Below are 21,675 nucleotides of genomic sequence, written 5' to 3' on the forward strand. Positions count from 1 at the left end.
CAGAGCGAGACCGTTCCTTCCAAAGCACTTCCGGCTCCGAAGAAGACTGTTTACTGTTTATTAGACGAATTAAACTTTGAAAGAAAGGCAGATTAGAGGAGACAGACAGCTGCTGTATGGATGTGAAGGATAATACACACTGTAGGTGCAAAATACTCTTCAAATATCAACAACATAGGTAAAATACTCCACACATACACGTTATAGGAGCATCAAAAGTCAGGTAACTAGTGTTGAGGCAGCTGCACAACAAGAAACAAACAATAACTAACACATAATATGACATTATTATATAATAGAATTATTTTAAATAAAAACAATAGGAAAATTAAAATTAAATGGGAACGAATACAATCCCAAAAATGGTAAATTTGCTTATATGTAAATATTGGTAATAGGCAATGGTAAAAAAGATAGCTTGCTGCTGTTGGTCTTTTTGAAAGTATTTTAACCTATGGAAAAAGTTCTGGCAGAATAATAATGATGATAAAAAAAAAAAAAAAATTATAATAATAATAATAATAATAATAATAATAATAATAATAATAATAATAATACATTTATTCATATAGGGCCTTTCAAAACACAGTTACAAAGTGCTTCACACCAAGGGTACAAATAGACAGGGAGATTAAAATAGCATTAAAAGCAAGGAAAAACATGTTTAAAATGCGTGGAAAAAATACAGTGAGGTTGTGCTGAAATTACAGTGAATAAAACAGTTAAACTGGATACAGAATAAAACAATTATAAACTAATCAAAAACAAAACAAACATTAAAATCAGCTAATTTATTCTAAAAATGCCTCTCTATAAAAGTAAGTTTTTAAGTGTGACTTAGAAGCAGGTCCTGTTTGAGCCGACCTCACTTCCTCAGGTAAGGCGTTCTATAGTTTTTGGGCCCTGACCTAAAACACCCTGTCACCTTTGGTGACAAGGCGAGCTGGTGGAACTGAAAGGAGAGATCTACCTGAAGAACGTTCGAGCAGGGTTTGTAGGGTGTTAGTGGATTTGTAATGTATGATGGGGCGAGTCTATGTAGAGCTTTGAAAGTGATGAGTCGAAGATTAAAATCAATAATATGTCTAACTGGTAGCCAGTGAATGGATGCGAGAGTGGGGATGATATGGTCTTGTCTTTTGGTGTTGGTTAGTAGTCTGGCTGCTGAGTTTTGGATGAGCTGTGTAGGCAAGAAATGGATTTTTGACTGAGACCGGAAACAGGGAGTTGCAATAGTCCAGACGTGATGAAATGAAGGCGTGAATTACTTTTTGGAGGTCTGAGTGAGAGAGGAAGTGTTTGAGTTTTGCAATATTTCTTATTTGGAGATAGCAGGACTGACTGACTGACTGACTTTGGTTATGTGAGTGTTGAGTACCTATCTGTATGAGCTTTTGCAGTCCTACATTACACAATTTATAATTCTAACTAAGGGTTAATGTCATTCTTAATCTGAGATATTCTCAAACTAAAGTCATTGTAAATAACTCCTTCCAAAACAAATTTTTCAAGAGATCTCATTTGAACCACTCTGGGTTGTAGTCCATCTTGACCCGTCTATGATCTTTGTTTTTCAGGGCTGTCTTCTTTTGAACACAAACACTGGATCAATACTGCCGTTTGGTGGCCGTTTGGAGTAATACAAGTATCAGCTTGCAGTCTGATCTATTTATAACTTTTGAGTGTTGAAGTTAGAGCAACAATCTTGTGACTGCGACCACATATGAAGGGCGTTTAATTTGGTGTTCTGCTTCTGATATTCGACTTAGAAGGACTGTAAGGCTGATTTGAAATGATGGGAATTATTACTTGAACTCTGCGTGGACCCCTCTGAGTCCAGTGAGGGGTGAGTAGAGATTGCTGACTGACCTTTCTTTAAGCAGAACAGTGCAGTGTTTCAGAGAAAAGTCCACAGTGCTCTAGGGAGTTCACTGCATGAACTTTCAGCTCAGACCACATAGAAAAAATGTCAGATTAAAAACTGTATGATGATTTATTCACAGATTAAAGGCACCATGTCAAAGGAAACATTTCCCTTCTCTTCTACCTCACTGCGGCATATGAGGCTGGAGAAAGAGTTCCAGGAGTGGGAAGATGCTCGGCAAGAGTTGGCTCACAGGAGAGCCATGACCAGGGCCCCTCTTCCCCGGGCTCCCAGACCTCCTCCAAAACAGCAGGGGCAGCGCCTCCAGGAGGTACGGGCCCCTCCACCTCAGGTCCGGTGCAGAGACACAGCCATTCACAACACCTTCATGTGTGGGGATATGAAGGGAGTGTATGCAGTGCTGCGGGACCCTGGGATGGTGAACGCTCTGATGGAAACTGTGCACGAGGAGATGGTGTGGGCTCCAGAACTGGGTATGATTCCAGAAGATCTCTCTTATTATCTCGCATGAATCTGACACTTGACAGCTTTTCTGTTTCGTGCCAGGCATGTGGACTCTCAGCTCCAAGGTCAAGCAAACGTCAGCGCTCCGCCTGGCTGCCAGCAGAGGACACACAGGGTGCGTGGAGGAGCTGCTGTTCAGGGATGCCGAGGTGAACGCAGACCCCGGGGGAAGCACGGCCCTCCATGATGCCTGCATAGGAGGCCATACGGTCTGTGTCCAGCTGCTGCTGTCTCATGGAGCAGATCCTGAGGTGCTGTCAGCAGATGGCAGCGCTCCACTACACCTCAGCACCACTGCCCAGTCATTCCAGTGAGTAATGCAACAGCTTCTACAATTTATATTGAAATTAATAAGCTGCTCTGTCATGCATAGTGTAATGCTAATCATCTATTACAGTGAAAATATATTCCACCTTTAAAAGATACCAGTCCCATTGTTTTATTGAAAGTCTTAGTAGAGATTATTTTTATGAAGAGGCGAATGGAGCTTAATAAAAATGCAAATCATCTTCTTACAAAAGAATCCTAATTCAAATTGATGTTAGGGAGGAAAAACTAACACAAATATATAATTTTATTACACTAAAAATGTTAAAACAATAAAGTTCACAGGAAAGAAAACTAACTGAAGTTAAGCAATATTCAAAAATGTACCACGTTCATTGACCGGTCAATGCACTGACCTATCAGGAGGCTAGAATTGTCCTGTGTTACAGAAACATATAGGAGGTTGTTGGGTGGTCTTGCGGGCGCTTATTTATCTCAGCTTATGGAAGAGCTGCCCCATGTACAGGGGCTGTAGTCTAAGCAAACTGGTCATAGGATCAAATCCCAGTTCCTGCAGGATTTGATGTGTCAGCCCTTATTTCTCCTCAAATAAAGGCAAAAAGATAACCTAAATGAAACGATGTTCCTTCATGAATCACATCCATGTTGATACTGATGCTGGTACACCGTGTGAACACATCATGTCCCTTTCTCCAGGTGTGCTGAGCTGCTGTTACAGAAAGGTGCAGAGATCAACGTGAGGTCGAGGGAGTCCAGACTCACACCGCTGCACCTCGCTGCTCGGCGAGGCCTGGAGGAGCACGTGGAGCTCTTCCTCAACCACGGAGCCGACGTGTTGGCCACGAATCAGGAGGGAGAGACCCCCCTGAATGCTGCTTGCTCTGGCGCTGAGAGGCCCTCTGAGGCGGGCCAGTATTTACGTGTGATTCAAAACCTGCTGGGTGCAGGAGCTGACCCCAGGACTGCGGGGAAGAAGAAGCACACGCCCCTGCACAATGCTTGTGCAAATTGCTGCCCACGGGTTGCAGAGATCCTGCTGCAGCATGGAGCCTGGGCAGATGTGTCCAACAGTGCAGGATACACACCAATGGACTGTTTGTTGCAGGTAGCTCAGATAGGTTAGGAAGATTGGGGTTAACTAGAGCTTTATCAATCAGGAACTTTTAGAATAAAATAAAAAGAGCTCAGGCAGTGGGATGATTTTTTCATTTTTGTTATTTCAGGTGGTTGAAGATTACCCGGACCAGCAACCAGAAGCAATAGCACAGTCACTTCTTAATCATGGAGCAAAGCCAGTTTCACCAACGGTATAATGAAACAAACAAAATGTGTTTGATTTATTGTTTTATAACACACATGAAGGACAGCTGATCAATCTGTTTCTATGTTTCTCTCTTTAACTTAACCAAACCCCAAACTAGTTCCTTACCCTGACCACCCTGGTGCATCATAACATGATATAATCCAACAAAAGCCCTTTCCACATCCTGACAAATGCATTCAAATTAAAATCCATAAACTTTGGCCCAGCTGTGTTTTGAACTCCTCTTCACACAAGCCATGTTTTAGGAAGAGCTGCACAGATGTGACTTTCCTCTGTCCTCTTTCAGATGCTAAAACAGTGCGTCCTCTCTCCTGCCACTCTGGAGGTGATGTTGAACTCGTACACATCCATCCCTCCCTGTGAGTGGATGGATTCTCTGTGCACCGAGATATATGAGGTGAGCTGTCTGCTGTGTTAAATTTAGTCCTCCTCTCTCTCTCTCTCTTTGTTTACAATAAGGTGCTCTGTTGTTTGTTTGTCCTTCCTCTGCCTCAGGAGCATCGCTCGTTCTTCGACTTGGTGCGCCAGCAGAGCGGTCAGCCACGCTCTCTGCAGCATCTCTGTCGTTGTGTACTGCGTCTGAACTTTGGAGCACGGTGTCACTCAGTGATCAGTAAACTGGACATTCCCAGCTCAGTGAGGGGTTACCTCCTGCTGTGTAGCGACGGGACGCTCCAGTGACCTCACATATTTATCTGTAGTCCCTCTTTGAAATTAAATCAATTTTAAATTAAGATTAAATGTTTCTACTGCTACTTTTTTTGAACCCACATTTGTTTGCAGCATAAATGTCTCATGAAAGTACCATCAAAATGATTTGTCATAGTCATCTGTGTATACCTTTTGGATTGCTGGGTGAGCACTAATAATCAGATCGACAAATCAGATATCATCTGCCCCAAATCCCTCACCAAAACCACCCAAAACTTCTCCCTCACATTTAATAACACCACTCTGACTCCATCACCCCATATTCGAAACCACATCACCAAAACCGCCTTCTTTCACCTGAAAAACATCACCCAACTCCGCCCACCACTCTCCTTCCCTACAGCTGAAACCCTGATCCATGCTTTCATCACCTCCAGAATCGACTACTGTAACAGCATCCTATACGGTTTATCATCCAAAGTCCTCAATGAACTCCTGTACATCCAGAACTCAGCTGCCTGTCTACTCACTCACTCCCATTCCCGTGATCACATCACCCCTGTCCTCCAAAACCTCCACTGGCTTCCTGTCCCCCAACACATTCACTTCAAACTCCTCCTCCTCCTGACCTACAAAGCCCTCCATCACCTGGCTCCCTCCTATCTCACTAACCTGCTTCACCCTCACAACCCCTCCCGTGGTCTCCGCTCCTCCAATGAAAACCTCCTCTCCCCATCCTGAAGGACCAAGCACCAAACCTGGGGCGACAGGGCTTACTCCATTGCTGCCCCTGCTCTCTAGAACTCCCTCCCCAAACACATACGCAACTCCACTGACCTACAAACTTTGAAATCCAAGCTCAAAACTGACCTCTTCAGAACTGCTTTTAACTGTTCTGTTTTGTTTCTTTTATTCTGTATTTTAATGTGTGTTATTTGTGAAGTGTCTGAGTTTTTTGAAAAGCGTTATATAAATAAAACGTATTCTTCTTCTTCTTCTTCTTCTTCTTCTTCTTCTTCTTCATCTTCTTCTTCTTCTTCTTCTTCTTCTTATTATTATTATTCTTTTTCTTCTTCTTCTTCTTCTTCTTATTATTCTTTTTCTTCTTCTTCTTCTTCTTCTTCTTCTTATTATTATTATTTTTCTTCTTCTTCATCTTCTTCTTCTTCTACTTCTTCTTCTTCTTATTATTATTATTCTTTTTCTTCTTCTTCTTCTTCTCCTTCTTCTTCTTCTTCTTATTTTTCCTTCTTCTTATTGTTATTATTTTTCTTCTTCTTCTTCTTCTCCTCCTCCTGCTCCTTCTTCTTCTTCTTCTTCCTCTTCTTATCATTCTTTTTCTTCTTCTTCTACTTATTATTATTCTTTTTCTTCTTATTATTCTTTTTCTTCTTCTTCTTCTTCCTTTTCTTCTTCTTCTTCTTCTTCTTCTTCTTCTTCTTCTTCGTCTTCTTCTTCTTCTTCTTCTTCTTCTAATAAATCGCCACATGACAAAAACATTATTCTATTTTCTCCTTATAACAACATTGAAGTTAATATCAGGTTGAATTTTATACTGAAATATACGGAAGAGGATTAGGGCCACTGAAAAAAAAAAAAAAAAAGGGTCAAAATTTTTTTTTAAATTATTATTCTGAGAAAAAAGTCAGAATTCTGACTTTAATCTCACTTTAAAGTCAGAATTCTGACTTTTTTCTCAGAATAATAATAAAAAAAATTTGACCCTTTTTTTTTTTTTTTTTTCAGTGGCCCTAATCCTCTTCCGTAGAAACACATTATAAGTTCATTTTAAATTATTTAAAAGTAATAAAATATTGTTTGATGTATCAAAACACGAACATACTGTAAAATAAGAGGACCAGTGATCCCACATACAAACCTGCTGAAGTTTCAAAGTGTTAAAGTCAGAGCAACACGTGACCCTCCACCAAAACAAGCGCCCCGACTTGGTGCGTCATGACGTCACATCCCCTCGGCGTCGCTGTGTTTTTATCATGTTAAGAAGAAGCAGCTGCTAACTAGCCAGCACTGAGCCTCGTCCTCAAACATGCTCTGATTTCGCAGCTGGCAGGTAAGATCATTTGATATTTGTGTCCTAAAGACATGCACACGTTCCCCCTCGACCCCTGACTTCATTTTATAAACTAAAGAAGTGAAAACAAGTCGAGCAGTCCGAGTTTTAAAACGCCGAAGGTCGTTATTCGGTGAGCAAAGTATGCTAGCTTCTCAAGCTAACAGCTCTTTAGAAACTGCAGCTTAAGAAGTGTTCAGGACAAAGATCTGCATGTGTGACAGATAGTTGATGTCTTAAAGCTCAAACACTCATCTATAACTCTGAACATGGCAGCAGGAGAGTGTTGACACTCCTTTGAACAGCTGACTGCATAAACACAGATTTAACATCTATAATAAACAGCTCTAACAAATCCTGAGCTGCTCATCCTGCACAACTGTATCCCTTATATACAGTTAAACTCTGTGGTAATATGACTTTATTCCACAAGTGATCCAAAAATGTCACCATGTATGGATTATTGTTCTAATATAGGATCATATGCATGCATAGGTGCAGATGTGAGGAAACCAAAGGGTTGTGTAAACTCCAATCAATGTCTTGTGTAAGGTAGGTCTGACCGGAGGGCTCAGTGAACTATCTGAATGCAACCTTTGTCATGCTGCACAGTCAGAGGTTTTTTTTTTTGAACATAATGTTTTCTGAACACTTTCAATCAGGCATGAAACAAACAGGACACAGTCCTCTGCTGAGAGAGAGAGAGACAGGCTGGATGTTTGGATACATTCTTCTTTTTAAGTGACCCAGATAATGGACAGAGAAGAAGTCTTTGATATTTTATTTATGAGGATTATTTATTTTTCAGCGTCTCAATCTGAACATTTTGTGCATTTTTAACATCTTTTGGAGTGTTGCTTTGAGAAACAGGTAAACAGATCTATATATACTGTATTAGTGAAGTGACAGGTTAGACAGTATTGAATAGATCATAAGTTGTAAGTAGATGATATGCTGATTACTGATACCAACATTTTTTCTGCACACCTAATTGCAGAGATCATCAATTATCTTCTGTATTTGAATTAGTTTACAGTATTATGATGACACTCTTATCACATTTATTATGTAATATTCATTTCTTGTGCAAAATAAGAAAAATACTTCATAGTTAAAACTGCATATTTATTTATGACAATTGCTTTCAAACAAAATTCATACAAACAGATACATCCTACTTAAAACTTGGATGATGCTCTCCCTTAGACAATCATAACAAAACCCACAAACAGTGGGCCAATTTCACATTTGACATAGTAAGTAAACCTAACCTCTGTTCACAGGGAACATCTGCAAAGTGCAACTGTACAGCAATTAAACCCAAATTAAATAAAATGTTTACTCTTTAACAGTAAGTGTGCCTAAATTAGTCAGCTACATGCACCTCACAGACTGCTGCTTAAATTAAAATTGAACTGAAAACATGAACCCAACATGTACCCAACATGTGTGCAGCAGACCATTGTCTTATTGGCTAATAATATCGGCGTGTTGGCTGATGTCCGATAGTTCATTTTTAAGCCAATATCAGCCGATAACGTGCCGATAATATCATGCATCCCTAGTTGTAACCATGATATAATACAGGACATTTCATCAGTAATCAAGTAATAAGCAAATTAACCCTCCTCCTTAATCCTGGGGGTCAATTAAGATAAGAGATAAGATAAGATAGTCCTTTACTCGTCCCACAACAGGGACATTCAAGTGTCACAGTAACAGAGTAGACAGAAAGAAATATATAAAGCAAACAAGAGCCTATAATGTAACAATTATTAAAAGGTTATTAGCAATTAAAATTAAATTAAAGAGGTAAAAAATAAGCATGTCTTACACACATATATATTATTGCTTATAGAGTCTGACCACTGCAGGAAGAAAAGACCTGCGGTATCTCAATTAGACCCCATTCACTGTTTAATGTCTCTAAATTAATGACCAACATAATTTATTTGGCTTCATATTTCATGAATTTTCCTAATTTAATTAGGACAACTGGGAAAATGTAAAATTAAAATGTTGATATGTTCCAATTTCCTGTAAAAAAAAATGTACGCATCAGTGTCAATTTGACCCCAAATATCAACATTTTACACATTTGATTTGGTTGTTTTGGATGATATTGAGGTCACTATAACCAAGGACACTTCAGCATGTGACTGCAGGAGCTGGGATCGAACCGCCAACCTTTAGATTGAGATTGAGATATAATATTTCCAGCCTCCATGTCTCTGAAGACATTCAGTGATGAGTCCTGTGTCATAAATCTTGATAACATAGAAACAAAGCAGGGCCGACAAGAGCATGATAAAGTTGCAGCAGTTTGATGTTCTGTTTTACAAATCAAGTCCTTCTGAATGCTTTTAATTGTGTTTATTCTTGAAATATATTTTATTTAAAGGGCTGTTTAGGTAGTCAACAAGGAAACATAAAGTACCTGACACATAAACCTGGGGAACAATCAGTTTCTGGAGGTTTAAATTGTAAAAAAAATGACGACCGATGGTGTTAATCCTTCTGTGTTTTGTGATCTGTGTCTGCAGGTTTTGGAGGACAGAGATGGCGGTGTGTGCACTGACCATGTTGGACGGTATGGATGGTGAGGTGACGGCAGCAGGAGGCATGTTGCTTCTGATCCTGGCCCTCGTCCTGGCTTGGATCTCGACCCACGTGGCCGACAGAGGGGACCACATACTCGGCACCATCCTCACTGTGGGCACTCACGCCTCTCTGATCGGGCTGGGCGGCCCGGACAGCTACAGCGGAGGACCCTCCAGCTCTGATACCTCTGAACAGCAGGCCCCCCCGCAATCCCAGGAGAACAAGCCGGACGACGGCGAGCCGGGGACGGAGAGAGGGGAGGGCGAGGGGACCGGGGAGGGAGCTGGAGGGGTCAGGACGGATCTGCTGTTGGACATACAGAGCAAGCAACCACAGACGAGAAGACTGCAGGCTTCAGATGAGGAGGAGGAGGAGGAGGAGGAGGATGTAGAGGACGAGGAGGAGGAAGAAGAAGAGGAGGATGAAGAGCTGGAGGAGGAGGAGGAGGAGAAAAAGATTTTATTGCATATCCCGGTGTTATCCCACTCCATCACACCGACCACAACAACTTCCATCTCTGTCCGCCTGAAGTTCTTGAATGACACGGAGGAGGTGGCCGTCGTAGAGCCGCAGGATACCGTAGGAGTACTGAAGAGGTGGGTGAAACAATCATGCATGTATCTTCAGCATTAAGGGAAACATGCCTCTTTACCGTTCTTTAGAGAGTGGGATGCAATGAGAGGAAACACTCCTGTCTATTGGTACTGCTGATTTCCTTTATTGGCATTCTTTATGCTAATCTAAGCTAACACTCAGTAGCCTCATATTTATCCTACAGAAATAAGAGTGATGTTGGACTCCTCATGTTAAAGAGACATTTCAGTTTTTTTGAAGTGGGGTCGTAAGAGTTACATTACACTATTGCTCCTGTTAGCCACAATGAGTGCCGGTGAGCTCTTCTCCCCTAATGAGAACATTCCCAGATGACCGGCAGGTAAGCTAGGCTACAATTCTCTGCAGACGGGGACACCTATTTTGCGGAATTTCGCCAAAGTTGAGAAAATTTGGTCCAGGCACGCATCACGGTGCAAATGCATGCACCAGTAGAAAAAATTGCAGCTCTTGACTTTGCTGCCAGAAACTCCCTTTGTATTGGCACTATTTTCAGACGCACCCCGTAGACCTGTGTTCTTCCACTGCATGAGCATGGATACACGCCGATCAGCTGTTTGGATCAACAAGCACGTAGCAGGATCAAGTAGCGGTATCGGTCTTTAGAGTGAGTTAAACTCACTTTTCTGCACATTTAAAAGATGGTACATACCTGTCTTTATCCCGGCTGTTCAAACAAGCAAACCTCCTGTAAGGCAGGGAACTCTGGATGATGAGTGATGCAGACTGGAGCCGTATGTGAGCCGCTGGTATCCTCTGATTCAGAGAGGTCCTGAAGTATTGTTGTCACTAAGTCCCTCTCTTCTTCGTTGGTACGTTGGGTCTGCATCTGGAGTTCTTCCTCTGTAAACTCTGGTTCATAGAGACATCCTCTTGTGTCCACAGTAAACGGCATGTCATCGTCGCTGTCTGAATCACTCATTTTTGCAGTTTGTAGTTTTTGTTCCTAAAAGTGCAGACAGATCCAAACAGCTGATCGGCGTGTATCCGTGCTCATGCAGCGGAAGAACACCGGTCTGCAAGGTGCGTCCGAAAATAGTGCCAAAACAAAGGGGGTTTCTGGCTGCAAAGTCAAGAGCTGCAATGTTTTCTAGTAGTGCATGCATTTGCACCGTGATGCGTGCCTGGACCATATTTTCTCAACTTTGGCAAAATTACGCAAAATAGGTGTCCCCGTCTGCAGAGAATTGTAGCCTAGCTTGCCTGCTGGTCATCTGGGAATATTCCCATTAGGGGAGAAGAGCTCACTGTCACTCATTGTGGCTAACAGGAGCAATAGTGTAATGTAACTCATATGACCCCACTTCAAAAAAACTGAAATATCCCTTTAAACTATACATGAAGCAATAACCGCATTTGATCTCTTTTAATGTCTACTTCTCTCTTTCTTCTTCTCTCCAGTAAATACTTCTCAGGTCGGGAGCACCAAATTAAACTCATCTACAGAGGCCAGCTTCTGCAAGACCCCAAGAAGACTCTGTTATCCCTGAACATCGCACACAACAGCGTGATCCACTGCCACATCTCCCAGACCCTGAACGAGCCCGCTCCAGAGGAAGGCGCTCAGTCGGGAGCTGGTTCTGGAGTCTCCGGAGGATTCAGGGCTGCCGGAGTGGCGATCAGCACCGGCAGCCTGGTGGTGCCCGTGTTCGTGGTGATACTCGCCGTGGTGTGGTACTTCCGCATCAACTACAGGCAGTTCTTCACCGCGCCCGCGACCATCTCCCTCGTGGGAGTCACTGTGTTCTTCAGCTTTCTGATATTCGGGATGCACAGCCGCTGAAACGGGCAAGAGACAAGGGCGCGCGCTTTGCAGCTGAATGTTGTGAGGTAATGTAAAAACAACTACAGCAGTGGGTGGCGTCTGGAGGAGGGGGGGAGGACATATTTAGAGGTGCTCAGAGAGGATGCAAGAGTTGACTGGACCCTACAGTGTGTGTGCGTGTGTGTGTGGGTGGCTAGGTGAGCCTGATTGTGCATGTTCCAAGATAACACAAATCAACAATTGTAAAATACATGAGAAGAATAATCTGCTAAAGCCGACCATGACTTAGCCGCTCTACAGACACATCTCTGCTGTCCACTCCATGCTCGAACACCGTCTCTCGTTTGCTTTTACTGTTGCTGAAGATCTTGAAGCTCTCCCGTGTCATCGGTTTTATACGCCACTGTTTCTGTGTTTAAAAATTTAAAGTTAACCTGCTTAGACGTAAGGATTGAAATCAGTTTGGAACCACTCACTCATGTGCTGTGTGTGCCAGTTCTTCTTAATTTCCATACTTTGTGTTTTTTGAATGAGTCTATGTAAAGCCAACGTGGATGTAAAGCTGCCAGAGTGCTAGCCTGGGGGAAAAAAAAAAAAAAGTCAGATGTTTTATTTTTCAGAAACTCTCGCTCTGTAGAGATAGGCTAATTTAAATAATCACCAGTCAGGACAGTTTTTGAGAAGATATTGTAAATATGTTGTGTATTTTCTGTAAATAAAAATGATAGAAAGAAACAAATGAACCTGCATCTGGCACTTAAAGATTTGGAGTGGGACATTGACCTTCTCCTGATCATGCTGGACTGCTCTGGCTTCAGTGACGTCTCATATTAAAGCATTTCAAATCCAGCTGGTTTCAGTTTCTGTTTGGAGTCCGGACACTTTGTTTATTCCTATCCTGAAGATGTTGAGTTTAAGTATCTCAGGGTCTAGAGTGGGGGTAAAGTGGAGCGGGAGATCGACAGGTGGATTGATGCAGCGTCAGGTGAAGAGGGAGCTGAGCCGGAAGGCAAAGCTTTCAATTTACCAGTCGGTTTACGTTCCAACCCTCACCTATGGTCATGAGCTGTGGGTCTTGACCGAAAGAAGATCTTGGATGCAAGTGGCTGAAATGAGCTTCCTCCGAAGGGTAGCTGGGCTCAACCTCAGAGAGAGGGTCAGGAGCTCAGACATCCTGAGGAAGCTCGGAGTAGAGCCGCTGCTCCTTCGCGGCCAAAGGGGTCAGCTGAGCCTCCTGGACGCCTCTCTTTAGAGGTTTTCCAGGCACGTCCAACTTGGAGAAGGCCCGGGGGAAGACCCAGAACTCGGTTGGGGGTTATATCTACCACCTGGTTTGGGATCGCCTCAGGATTCCCCAGGAGGAGCTGGAAAGTTTTGCTGGGGAGAGGGATGTCTGGGTCAATTTGCTTGGACCGCTACCTCCCCATCCGACCCCAGATAAGCTGAAATGGATGGATGGATGGATGGATGGATGGATGGATGGATGGATGTTGTGTAAGTCATTCACGCTGCATACAGATACACAAGGAGCCACAAGAGAACATCATCTGTTTACTTCATCCAAGAAAAAGTCGAGTAATTTCTATCAAAGAAAGTGGAGAACAGTTTGTTTCTTTATCACACATCACAAGACCGCACTGGAGAGGATCAAAAGGACAAAGTACAGACCTCAACACGAATGTGTGTCAGCGTAAAACCATACTGGGAATTAAATTAGGCACCGTCAATCATTTCATGATATTTGACAGCTACAACTCAAAGCAACAGACTTCAGGGTCTGAAAATCATCAGCCGATACTGGAACATTAAATACTAGAAGCACAACATGAAAATCAAGAAGGCAATGTAACAAGCTGGGATGTATTAAGGAGGGAAACCTCCAGATGGACTGATCGAATGGAACAGTCATCCTTATAAATAAGAAGAAGAAGTGCAGCACTGATCACATGTACGCTGTGATCTGTAAGTAGAAACTACGCAAGTCAAGGGTTATTCTGAGGAGAAGATTATCTCACATGTCGTATATACACAAGAGCTGTACATGTGCCCCAAAGCCAAAAACTGTTTACAAACCATGTACACACACTTTCTCTTAAATATATAAGTTGGTGTAAACAAAAAAATGGTGACGATTTAAAATGGCACTCATACTTTTACAACAAAGTCACATTCTTTGATGCATAGTCTTATGAAAATATATAGGAATAATTTAGACACAGTCCACTCGTGCATACACACACACACACACACACACACACACACACACACACACACACACACACACACACACTGAACTAAAAAAAAGTGACAATCTCAGTAAAATGCAAGTCAGCATAAAGAGGCACTCAGACACAAAAGTGCAGCACAAGGCTAGAATTGAGGAGCAAGAGTCATGAGTACTGTGGTTAATAAGTGTTGACGGTTGAATTAAGAGCCGTTTAAATTCACATTGGTAACAAAGAGAGTGTGAAAGATTAAAGTCACAGGATCTAAGTGTGAGGGCTTGAAACTATCTAAATTTGGCATGAGACAAATTTACTTGGATATCCAGGCTAATCAAGCTGCACTCATGACCCGAGTCATGCTTGGCTTGGAATCAAAAGTGATGATTTATTATCTATCTAGTCCAATTTGTGTGCTTCTTTACAAGCAGTTTCTTTCTCTATAAGTTACTTTTTTATGACCTTTTCTCAATTTTGTCAAAATCTCAATTCTGCAAACTTTTCCTTCAAAGAGCCGCACTTCAATCTCATCTAATAAGTTAAGGCTAAATTCCACCAGATCCGTCTCAGATCCGTCTCAGATCCGTCTCAGATCCGTCTCAGATCCGTCTCAGATCCGTCTCAGATCCGTCTCAGATCCGTCTCAGATCCGTCACGGCACAGGATCTGATAGGTTTCTATTCTAATCAATCTGTTAACTTCCACTGGATCCACTCCATTGCGTTCCAGCTGCAATCCAGCAGGTTGGAACGCAGCGGATCAGATACACAAGACTTCTATTTTTGCCGGATGCTGGAGCATGATTCATTAATCTCAACAGAGCAGATGGAGCAGGACAGGAAGTCAGGCACCAAAACAAAATGAAAACATCCCGTTAATTTTCAAAATAAAACACTGTGTCATCACCAGATCGTTTTTTAACTTAACTATGACAACAAAATGTCATTTCGCACGGAGCCAGGCCTGGAGTCAACAAGTCAGAGGTTTTCAGAGGACCAGAAAGACAACATGGATGAGGAGAGGAGGAGGAGAATCCTTGATTCGGTTATTACCTGTCCGGCAGTCCTGCTCCATGCTGCAGAGCCAGGTCCGACCGGACACGGATCTGGTGGAAGTCCTGTGTTAGAAATGGCTGCCTGTGTTGCTTGAACTGTGCAAAATACTTGGGTAAATAGAAGGTGAAGTCTGCTTAGTGATATGACTTACACTACAGGCTCATATAGATACTCTGCCTGGACTCTGTGACTCTTAAACACAAAGAGGATCCCTCATCGACTTGCTTACCTTGTCAAACTTAAGTAAATAAGAACAGTTCAGTCTCATCCGCTCTACGTCAGGCCTGCTAATGTGCTCATGAGAGGAGAGGTTTAAAAGAAGTCGGTCTAACAAAGAGGGCTTATTCTAGTTTAAGTCGTCGTAGATGCTGGAGATTGAAGGTGCTTGGAGTTTGGGCCTCTTCTTTTTGGTCGATAAGCTGATATTACTCTGAGAGCTGCTGCTGCTGCCTCCTGTTAGACTCCCTCCTCCTCCTCCTCCTCCTCCTCCCACTCCTCCTCCTCCTCCGCTGCCTCCCACAGAGTTCAAACTAAGAGGTGTCTTCTTCTTTTTCTTAGGCATCCTTGAATCTGAATGGTTGGTGCCTGTGAGAGGGAAACAAAATGATCAATCTACTCTACTTGAACGTTTCATCCATTAATGTGTCACGCTCTACTTCTCCCTTACTGGCTTTCGAGGAGGCAGAGTCGGCAGGCGAGATATCAGGGGAGTCTTCCCACTGCAGGCGGCTCATCACGCTCTGTCTGTCTGGAATGTCGAAGCTGTCGCTCTCCACCACGGCGTCCGCATCAGGCAGGGACGGCCTGAAACATGATCACAGACACAGGGATGTTCAGTTTCTCCTCAACGAATGTGCTCATTTAAAAACCCTCCTATAATGAAGAGATGTATTGTTATAGTGCCTTTTTGTCTCACGCTTCAGACACTACTGAAGTCAAGTTATTTATTTATATAGCTTCTTTAAAACCAAAGTGCAAAATTAACAATGAAGGCACATTAAAGCAAAGTGTTGCAGCGTAATAAAGAGATGTCAAGTTCAGCTGGAATTGAAAGCACCCTTGTGGATGTCACAAAATTGAAGATCAATGCCAGAACAAGCAGAGTGTTGTGAAATGTGTCTCACAAGATGAGTGGCACTAAAAAGAAAGCACTATTCCAGGAGAAACACTGATGGTAGGGGACTTTCCTCCTGCTCACACACAGGAGTCGATTAAAACACACCTGCACACTCATTCAATCATGGTTATAGTTAAGTACACTTGTAGGTGAGGGAGGGGAGGTAAGGAAGGGGGCGGGGCACACTCACGCGGACGGCCCCAGGAGGAACACCCTGACGGCCCTCCTCTGTTCGTCCGTGTGCTGGGGACACCGCTGAGACCTGGTGGGACACAAGGTGGCATTTTACATCTGACGCCGCCCTCAAACGTCACACAGCTTCAACATCGCCCTGACACAGCCAGGGAGGGAGGCGGGACGGACGCTATCAGTGACCAATCAGGGATGAGGGGTTAGAGGTTGTGAAATGTTACAGGTTGGTCACTGATAGGATCCTTTGATTGTTTCTACTGAATTTGGTGTTTTAAAAAAAAAGTCAATCACTGGTCCAGAAATGTTTTTTTGACCCATGAGTTGCCACTTGTGTACCCCGGAGTTAGTCCCAACACACTGCACATGATCAGTTTCACAAACACATGAATGAAACTGATCATGTGTCCAGATTTCACATGCAGCAATGATTCTCAGACTGAAGCACATGAAACCATCAGAATGAGGCGACACCATCAGAGAGTGAGGTGTTCAATGCCTTCAAGTGCATTATCCCAGAAATACAAGCACCACACAGACAGGGGAGACATTTCATCAGCTGTGGATGTGTGTGCTGGAGGATTTGACAGTAATTACCTGGTGCACATTTTCTTGGTGTGCTCAGAGATCACCCCACATTGCTGAGGAATAAAACATAAATAATCAACATATAATCAAAACATGGAAGTAAAGTAAAAGCTCTACATGCTTGGACATGTCGTGCAGGATGCTTACTGTTGTCAGAAGCGATCTGACTTCATCAGGGCCCAACGTTTCATAACTGATGCCAGTGTTGTAGTTGTACTGAAATGAAAGACACACCAGGAACCGTTATCAACACACTGCACTGTGCATACAATATAACTATAACAAGCTGTGTGCTCTTGAATGCAACACAGAAGGTATGTTGTTTACCTTGTAGGTCTCTGAAGGGATGCTGCCTCCAAGGTCACCTGGAAATAAAACACAGGAGTTCATCCCTGGAAAACAGACCCCTCTTGTTCTCTCTCAGTAAGGTGTAAGTGAAATTACTCTGTTATATACTTGAAGATCAAACGTCACACACCTGGTTTCATGAAAATCCAGAAGTTTGGCTTTAAGCCTGCACAACTTTTAGTCTGAGTATTGCATTGTGATATGAAATTCAGCTCCCTTGCTTAACACTACATGGTGGTTTGCTTTGTAGAGCAGATATCAGTATTCTACTTTATGAGACTGCGTGCATTGAAGTCCTCTGACACACCTACCCATTCAAGCTGGATTAAGAGCTTTATTTTCTCAAACTCTCAAACTTGAAAAGATTAGGCTGACCCCAGGTGGTAAAGTTCATGTCTTTCAAAACATCTGGGATCCTTTTCTATCTAATGACAACCGCTCACCTTGCTGTGTATCTTTAGATTGAGCATCACCATGGTGTGTCTTACTATGTTTAGATTATTGTTTTCATGTTCATGGGCTGCATGGTGGTGCAGTGGGTAGCGCTGGTGCCTCACAGCTATAAGGTTCCTGGTTTGAATCCCTGGCCGGGCGGGTGCCTTTCTGTGTGGAGTTTGCATGTTCTCCCCGTGCATGCGTGGGTTCTCTCCGGGTACTCCGGCTTCCTCCCACAATCCAAAAACATGCTCAGGTTGATTGATCACTCTAAATTGCCCGTAGGTGTGAGTGTGTGCATGAATGGTTGTCTGTCTCTCTGTGTTAGCCCTGTGATAGGTTGGCGACCTGTCCAGGGTGTACCCTGCCTTCCGCCCGAAGCCAGCTGGGATAGGCTCCAGCCCCCTGTGACCCCCAATGGGATAAGCAGTCAAGATAATGGATGTTTATTTTAAATATATTAACTTCTTGTCTTATATTCTCCACTTTTGGAGTTCTATGTAGTTAATCTGGAGGGAGTATGTGTCAGGGTGGGGGGTTGTTTGATGTTTTGTATTTTGTATGTTGTCTGTGTTTCTTTGCTCCTGGAAAAAAAAATGGAAAATGTACCAACTTCTAATTTTAGAAATGATTGTTTTTCTATGTGAAAATCAATAAACAAAGTTTGAGAATGAGACTGTGTGCATAAAACATTCAATTATACTACACAATGTTCAGGCTTCAAGATGTAACTGAGAGGAAACATTCAGCTGCCCTGGGAAATCTTTCCACTAACATGCACGGACCAAAGTTATTCAACACAGCACACATCAAACACCTGACTGACAGACTCACCATTTTTATGTTTTAAAGATTTGGATCTTCTTGGGGAATTTTGATTCTGCAGAAAACAAAAGAATCAGATCGTCTTTGAACAAATACAATTTAATACCGTCTGCAAAAGGGAAATCTAATGCAAAGTACCTTTTCTGACTTTCTCTTCTTGGCTGTAACAGTAAAAAAAAAGTTTATTATGTGTAAGAAACTTGTGTGGAGTTTTTATAATGACAGTCTTTATCAATAAAAAAAACAAACCTTACCTTTTTTCTCTGCTCCATACGACCAGTCATTATCATTGAGGTCATCATTGTCCTCCTGGTCGCTCTCTGATTTGCTCATGTTATTATTGCTGGCAAGCCTGTTCAAAATCAGAACACAGTTAAATAATCTGATCAGATGTTTATACTCAGTTTAGATTAATTCAGGGATGAGTCCTGAATCATCTTTCTTGACTGACCTGCGGTTAGCAATGCGACTGCTGTTTCGTCCCATCCCGAGACATTTCTCTAAGTGTGGGGCGAAGCGTGAAGCTGCTATCAATCTCTTGCAGTTGGGGCATTCACACTCTTTGTTCTTCCACTGATTGTACACTTGGCCAAATATGTCCACTCCTGGCTGATCCACGATTTCTGGAAGAGAAGTGAAAGCAATACATCAAAGACAAATGAAAAGATAGGTGGATATGAACTGACTGGAGGCTAAAACACTTACCAAACTCTTTCAAGCTCTCTTGGTCCGTGTCATCTAAGAAGAAATAGCCCTGCTTCACAGCACGATGAACCTCGAAACACAGGCCCAAACAGGCATCTTCCACCAGCTCAGAGTAGATGTCATGGACCAAGGCCTATAACATGGACACATAGATACATTAAAAACAAATATACACTGCATACCAATTAAAGAAAGAAAAAGGAAGAGAGATACTATATTCATATATTTACTCGCCTCCAGCTTGGTGTTGTCTGGGCCTGACAGGGGCATATCCTCCATTTTCATTTGAAAGTCTGTATGGGAAATCTTGATGGCAGAGTAATGAGAGTCTGACCTGAGGATTTTAACAGAGAGACACATTTAAAATCTTTAAAGGAAGCAGATCTAAGATTACAACAATTAAAATACCTTTAAAATAGCTATCACATGAAAGCCCTAAGCAGATATTCATCCAGACATTTCATTTAAAAATATATATATATTTTGTTTTTCTATCAGCTTCACATCAGATAATCTAAACTTGTGTGTCCATGGAGTTAATAATCCTTTTTTTTTATTATTAATAATTTAATTTGTAGAGCACAAGTCAAAAGGTGCTTTTTTTGCTTTTATTTATTGTGGCTTTTTCTTGTATTATCTATTGTGTTCTTAAAATCTATTCTTTTTTTTATCATTTGTTTTTACTGATTGTGTTTCTAAGCTTGTACGACACTTTGGCCAACTGCGGTTGTTTTTTAAATGTGCTATACAAATAAAGTTTGACTTCACTACACATGGGCAGCAAAATAAAACAGGCAGATCGTGAAATCACAAGTCAAAATTAAGAAACAAAACATATTTTAAAAGGCAAAAATTCCCCTAAAAGAACTCTAAATGAACGCAATCATTTTAAAATATATTTCTTAAACTCAATTAAAATAAAATAAAATTCAGATAAAATCTGGAAAGCCTCTGCTCAATAAAAGTAGAGATTTAAATGAATCAGTTTTGTTGCAAAAGCACAAAACAAACATAGAAATAGGCATGGAAATGGCATGTCTCATTATTATTATTATTTTATTTTTATTTTTTCATATTTTGAGATACTCAAAAAATTGGTCTAGGTCTTCAGAAGACAGCTTACATTAACTTGCTAAAAATATTCAAGTAAATTTGGTGTTTAAAATGTGGTAAACAAAATACAGAATGCGTGGCTAATTTGAGTTTCTGAAATCACACATTAAAACTTATTTTAAAGACATAAAATGACCCTAAAAGAACTCTAAGAGAATACAATTATCTTAAAATATATTTCTTAAACTCAAATCAAATAAAATAAAATTAAGATAAAATCAGGAAAGGCTCTGCAATAAAATTGTGTTTTCAGAAGAGATTTAAAAGAGATCAAAAGCACAAAACAAACATAGAAATGGGCATAGAAATTGCTTTATGGCATGTCCAAGTCTGGTCTATCACATTTACCAGACAATTATTTAGTTTTCTGGATCACTAGAAAATTAATATTTCATCTTGAGATACTCAGAAAATTGGTCATGGTCTATGAGAAGACAGCTGACTAAAAATGTGAAGGGAAAATTGGTTGTTAAAATGTGGTAAACAAAATGCAGAATGCATGGCTGCTTGGGGCTTCCGTACAATCGACACCTTCATTAATAATATAAAGGTGATGTCATGTGTCAGATGTTGGTCATTAGGCTGATATTTTCGTTTACAATCCTATGAACCTTGTTTATAGTAAATAACCACATCAGGTGACAGTAAGAGATCAGTTTAAATCAGCCTGAAGAGAGCAGGTAGTGACAGTAGTTAGCAAACTCGACACTGTTTAACATCAGCTAACATTAGCTTACTTTACAGAGTTAGCATCATGAAGCTACCTGGCTAACCTGAGCACGTTCAGGTTCAAACAACACACACGTTAAACTGTAATGACGTCATTTTAATTTCACCCACAGACCATTTCCTCTTACCAGGTCATACCGAGAACTCAGCCTGAACCAGGCACTCTCTCTGAGGGAGGCACCATCCCCGTGTCAGCCCACATGGAACTAAACAAACACGGTGTCCGGGTCTCAGCACCAACCGGCTTTACAGTCCGTTAAACAGAGAGTGTGGTGACCTGTTTAAACCATGTAAATATCATGTAAACATAGCAGGTGTCGGGTGAACCATAGACGTTACAAACCCACACTGACGAGGAGGCCAACGGTACAAACGTACAAACACAGAGTGACGCAACCGACTTCCGGTTTTAACCTTCAAAATAAAAGCAGTGGATCTTACGCATGTGTTAAAAGAAGCTTCAAAGGTGTAACAATTTTACTCATCTTAATCATGTTGTTGGAGCTATTTGTTTATTTTTTGTATTTATTTGTTTATTTAGTTTGGAATTAATAAGTAGTATTAGTTGTTAGATTTATATAAACTTTTCTTTTTATAACTCATTTAAGTTTTTGATAGTCATTTGTTTAGTACATTTCGATTTTTTGT

At 41.6% G+C, this 21,675-nt stretch overlaps 3 protein-coding genes across 6 annotated transcripts; 2 read left to right on the top strand and 1 right to left on the bottom strand.

The window, feature by feature from the left end:
• The first annotated feature begins 27 nt into the window (after nucleotides 1-27).
• On the top strand, nucleotides 28-4,742 carry asb16 (ankyrin repeat and SOCS box containing 16). Of its 3 annotated transcripts, none has more exons than XM_034712277.1 (7): nucleotides 28-178; nucleotides 2,004-2,358; nucleotides 2,432-2,699; nucleotides 3,374-3,782; nucleotides 3,901-3,984; nucleotides 4,288-4,398; nucleotides 4,497-4,682. In XM_034712277.1, exons 2-7 carry the CDS (start codon nucleotides 2,016-2,018, stop codon nucleotides 4,680-4,682), a joined length of 1,401 nt encoding a protein of 466 aa, XP_034568168.1. In that variant the 5' UTR covers nucleotides 28-178; nucleotides 2,004-2,015. The 3 variants fall into 3 exon arrangements, with proteins under 3 accessions (XP_034568168.1, XP_034568167.1, XP_034568169.1); XM_034712276.1 differs by lacking the exon at nucleotides 28-178 and adding an exon at nucleotides 1,586-1,846; XM_034712278.1 differs by lacking the exon at nucleotides 28-178 and having other exon boundaries at nucleotides 2,016-2,358; nucleotides 4,497-4,742.
• Nucleotides 4,743-6,592: 1,850 nt separating this feature from the next.
• On the top strand, nucleotides 6,593-12,550 carry tmub2 (transmembrane and ubiquitin-like domain containing 2). The gene is made up of 3 exons (XM_034712279.1): nucleotides 6,593-6,723; nucleotides 9,267-9,920; nucleotides 11,338-12,550. The coding sequence occupies exons 2-3, from the start codon at nucleotides 9,283-9,285 to the stop codon at nucleotides 11,717-11,719; spliced, it is 1,020 nt and encodes a 339-aa protein (XP_034568170.1). The 5' UTR covers nucleotides 6,593-6,723; nucleotides 9,267-9,282; the 3' UTR covers nucleotides 11,720-12,550.
• A 687-nt stretch (nucleotides 12,551-13,237) lies between these two features.
• atxn7l3 (ataxin 7-like 3) lies at nucleotides 13,238-21,426 on the bottom strand. Of its 2 annotated transcripts, XM_034711940.1 has the most exons (13): nucleotides 21,156-21,426; nucleotides 19,420-19,519; nucleotides 19,186-19,318; nucleotides 18,932-19,103; nucleotides 18,735-18,832; nucleotides 18,619-18,641; nucleotides 18,490-18,535; nucleotides 17,200-17,237; nucleotides 17,020-17,088; nucleotides 16,882-16,925; nucleotides 16,286-16,357; nucleotides 15,646-15,782; nucleotides 13,238-15,563 (listed from the first exon to the last, which is right to left on the bottom strand). In XM_034711940.1, exons 1-13 carry the CDS (start codon nucleotides 21,161-21,163, stop codon nucleotides 15,325-15,327), a joined length of 1,179 nt encoding a protein of 392 aa, XP_034567831.1. In that variant the 5' UTR covers nucleotides 21,164-21,426; the 3' UTR covers nucleotides 13,238-15,324. The 2 variants fall into 2 exon arrangements, with proteins under 2 accessions (XP_034567831.1, XP_034567832.1); XM_034711941.1 differs by lacking the exon at nucleotides 16,286-16,357 and having other exon boundaries at nucleotides 14,949-15,563; nucleotides 21,156-21,425.
• Nucleotides 21,427-21,675: the final 249 nt, after the last annotated feature.

The sequence above is a fragment of the Notolabrus celidotus genome, chromosome 20 (assembly GCF_009762535.1).
Source record: "Notolabrus celidotus isolate fNotCel1 chromosome 20, fNotCel1.pri, whole genome shotgun sequence".
In the NCBI taxonomy this organism is placed as follows: domain Eukaryota; kingdom Metazoa; phylum Chordata; class Actinopteri; order Labriformes; family Labridae; genus Notolabrus; species Notolabrus celidotus.

Bases quoted from the DNA above. Each gene is read 5' to 3' on its own strand.
- asb16 (XM_034712277.1), top strand. From the start codon at position 2,016: ATGTCAAAGGAAACATTTCCCTTCTCTTCTACCTCACTGCGGCATATG. The intron at 3,783-3,900 runs GTAGCTCAGATA...TTGTTATTTCAG, and splicing joins CAATGGACTGTTTGTTGCAG to GTGGTTGAAGATTACCCGGA. The intron at 3,985-4,287 runs GTATAATGAAAC...GTCCTCTTTCAG, and splicing joins CAAAGCCAGTTTCACCAACG to ATGCTAAAACAGTGCGTCCT.
- tmub2 (XM_034712279.1), top strand. From the start codon at position 9,283: ATGGCGGTGTGTGCACTGACCATGTTGGACGGTATGGATGGTGAGGTG. The intron at 9,921-11,337 runs GTGGGTGAAACA...TCTTCTCTCCAG, and splicing joins ACCGTAGGAGTACTGAAGAG to TAAATACTTCTCAGGTCGGG.
- atxn7l3 (XM_034711940.1), bottom strand. The intron at 19,104-19,185 runs GTAAGTGTTTTA...CTTCTCTTCCAG, and splicing joins AGAGAGCTTGAAAGAGTTTG to AAATCGTGGATCAGCCAGGA. The intron at 16,926-17,019 runs GTAAGCATCCTG...TTTATTCCTCAG, and splicing joins TCAGATCGCTTCTGACAACA to CAATGTGGGGTGATCTCTGA.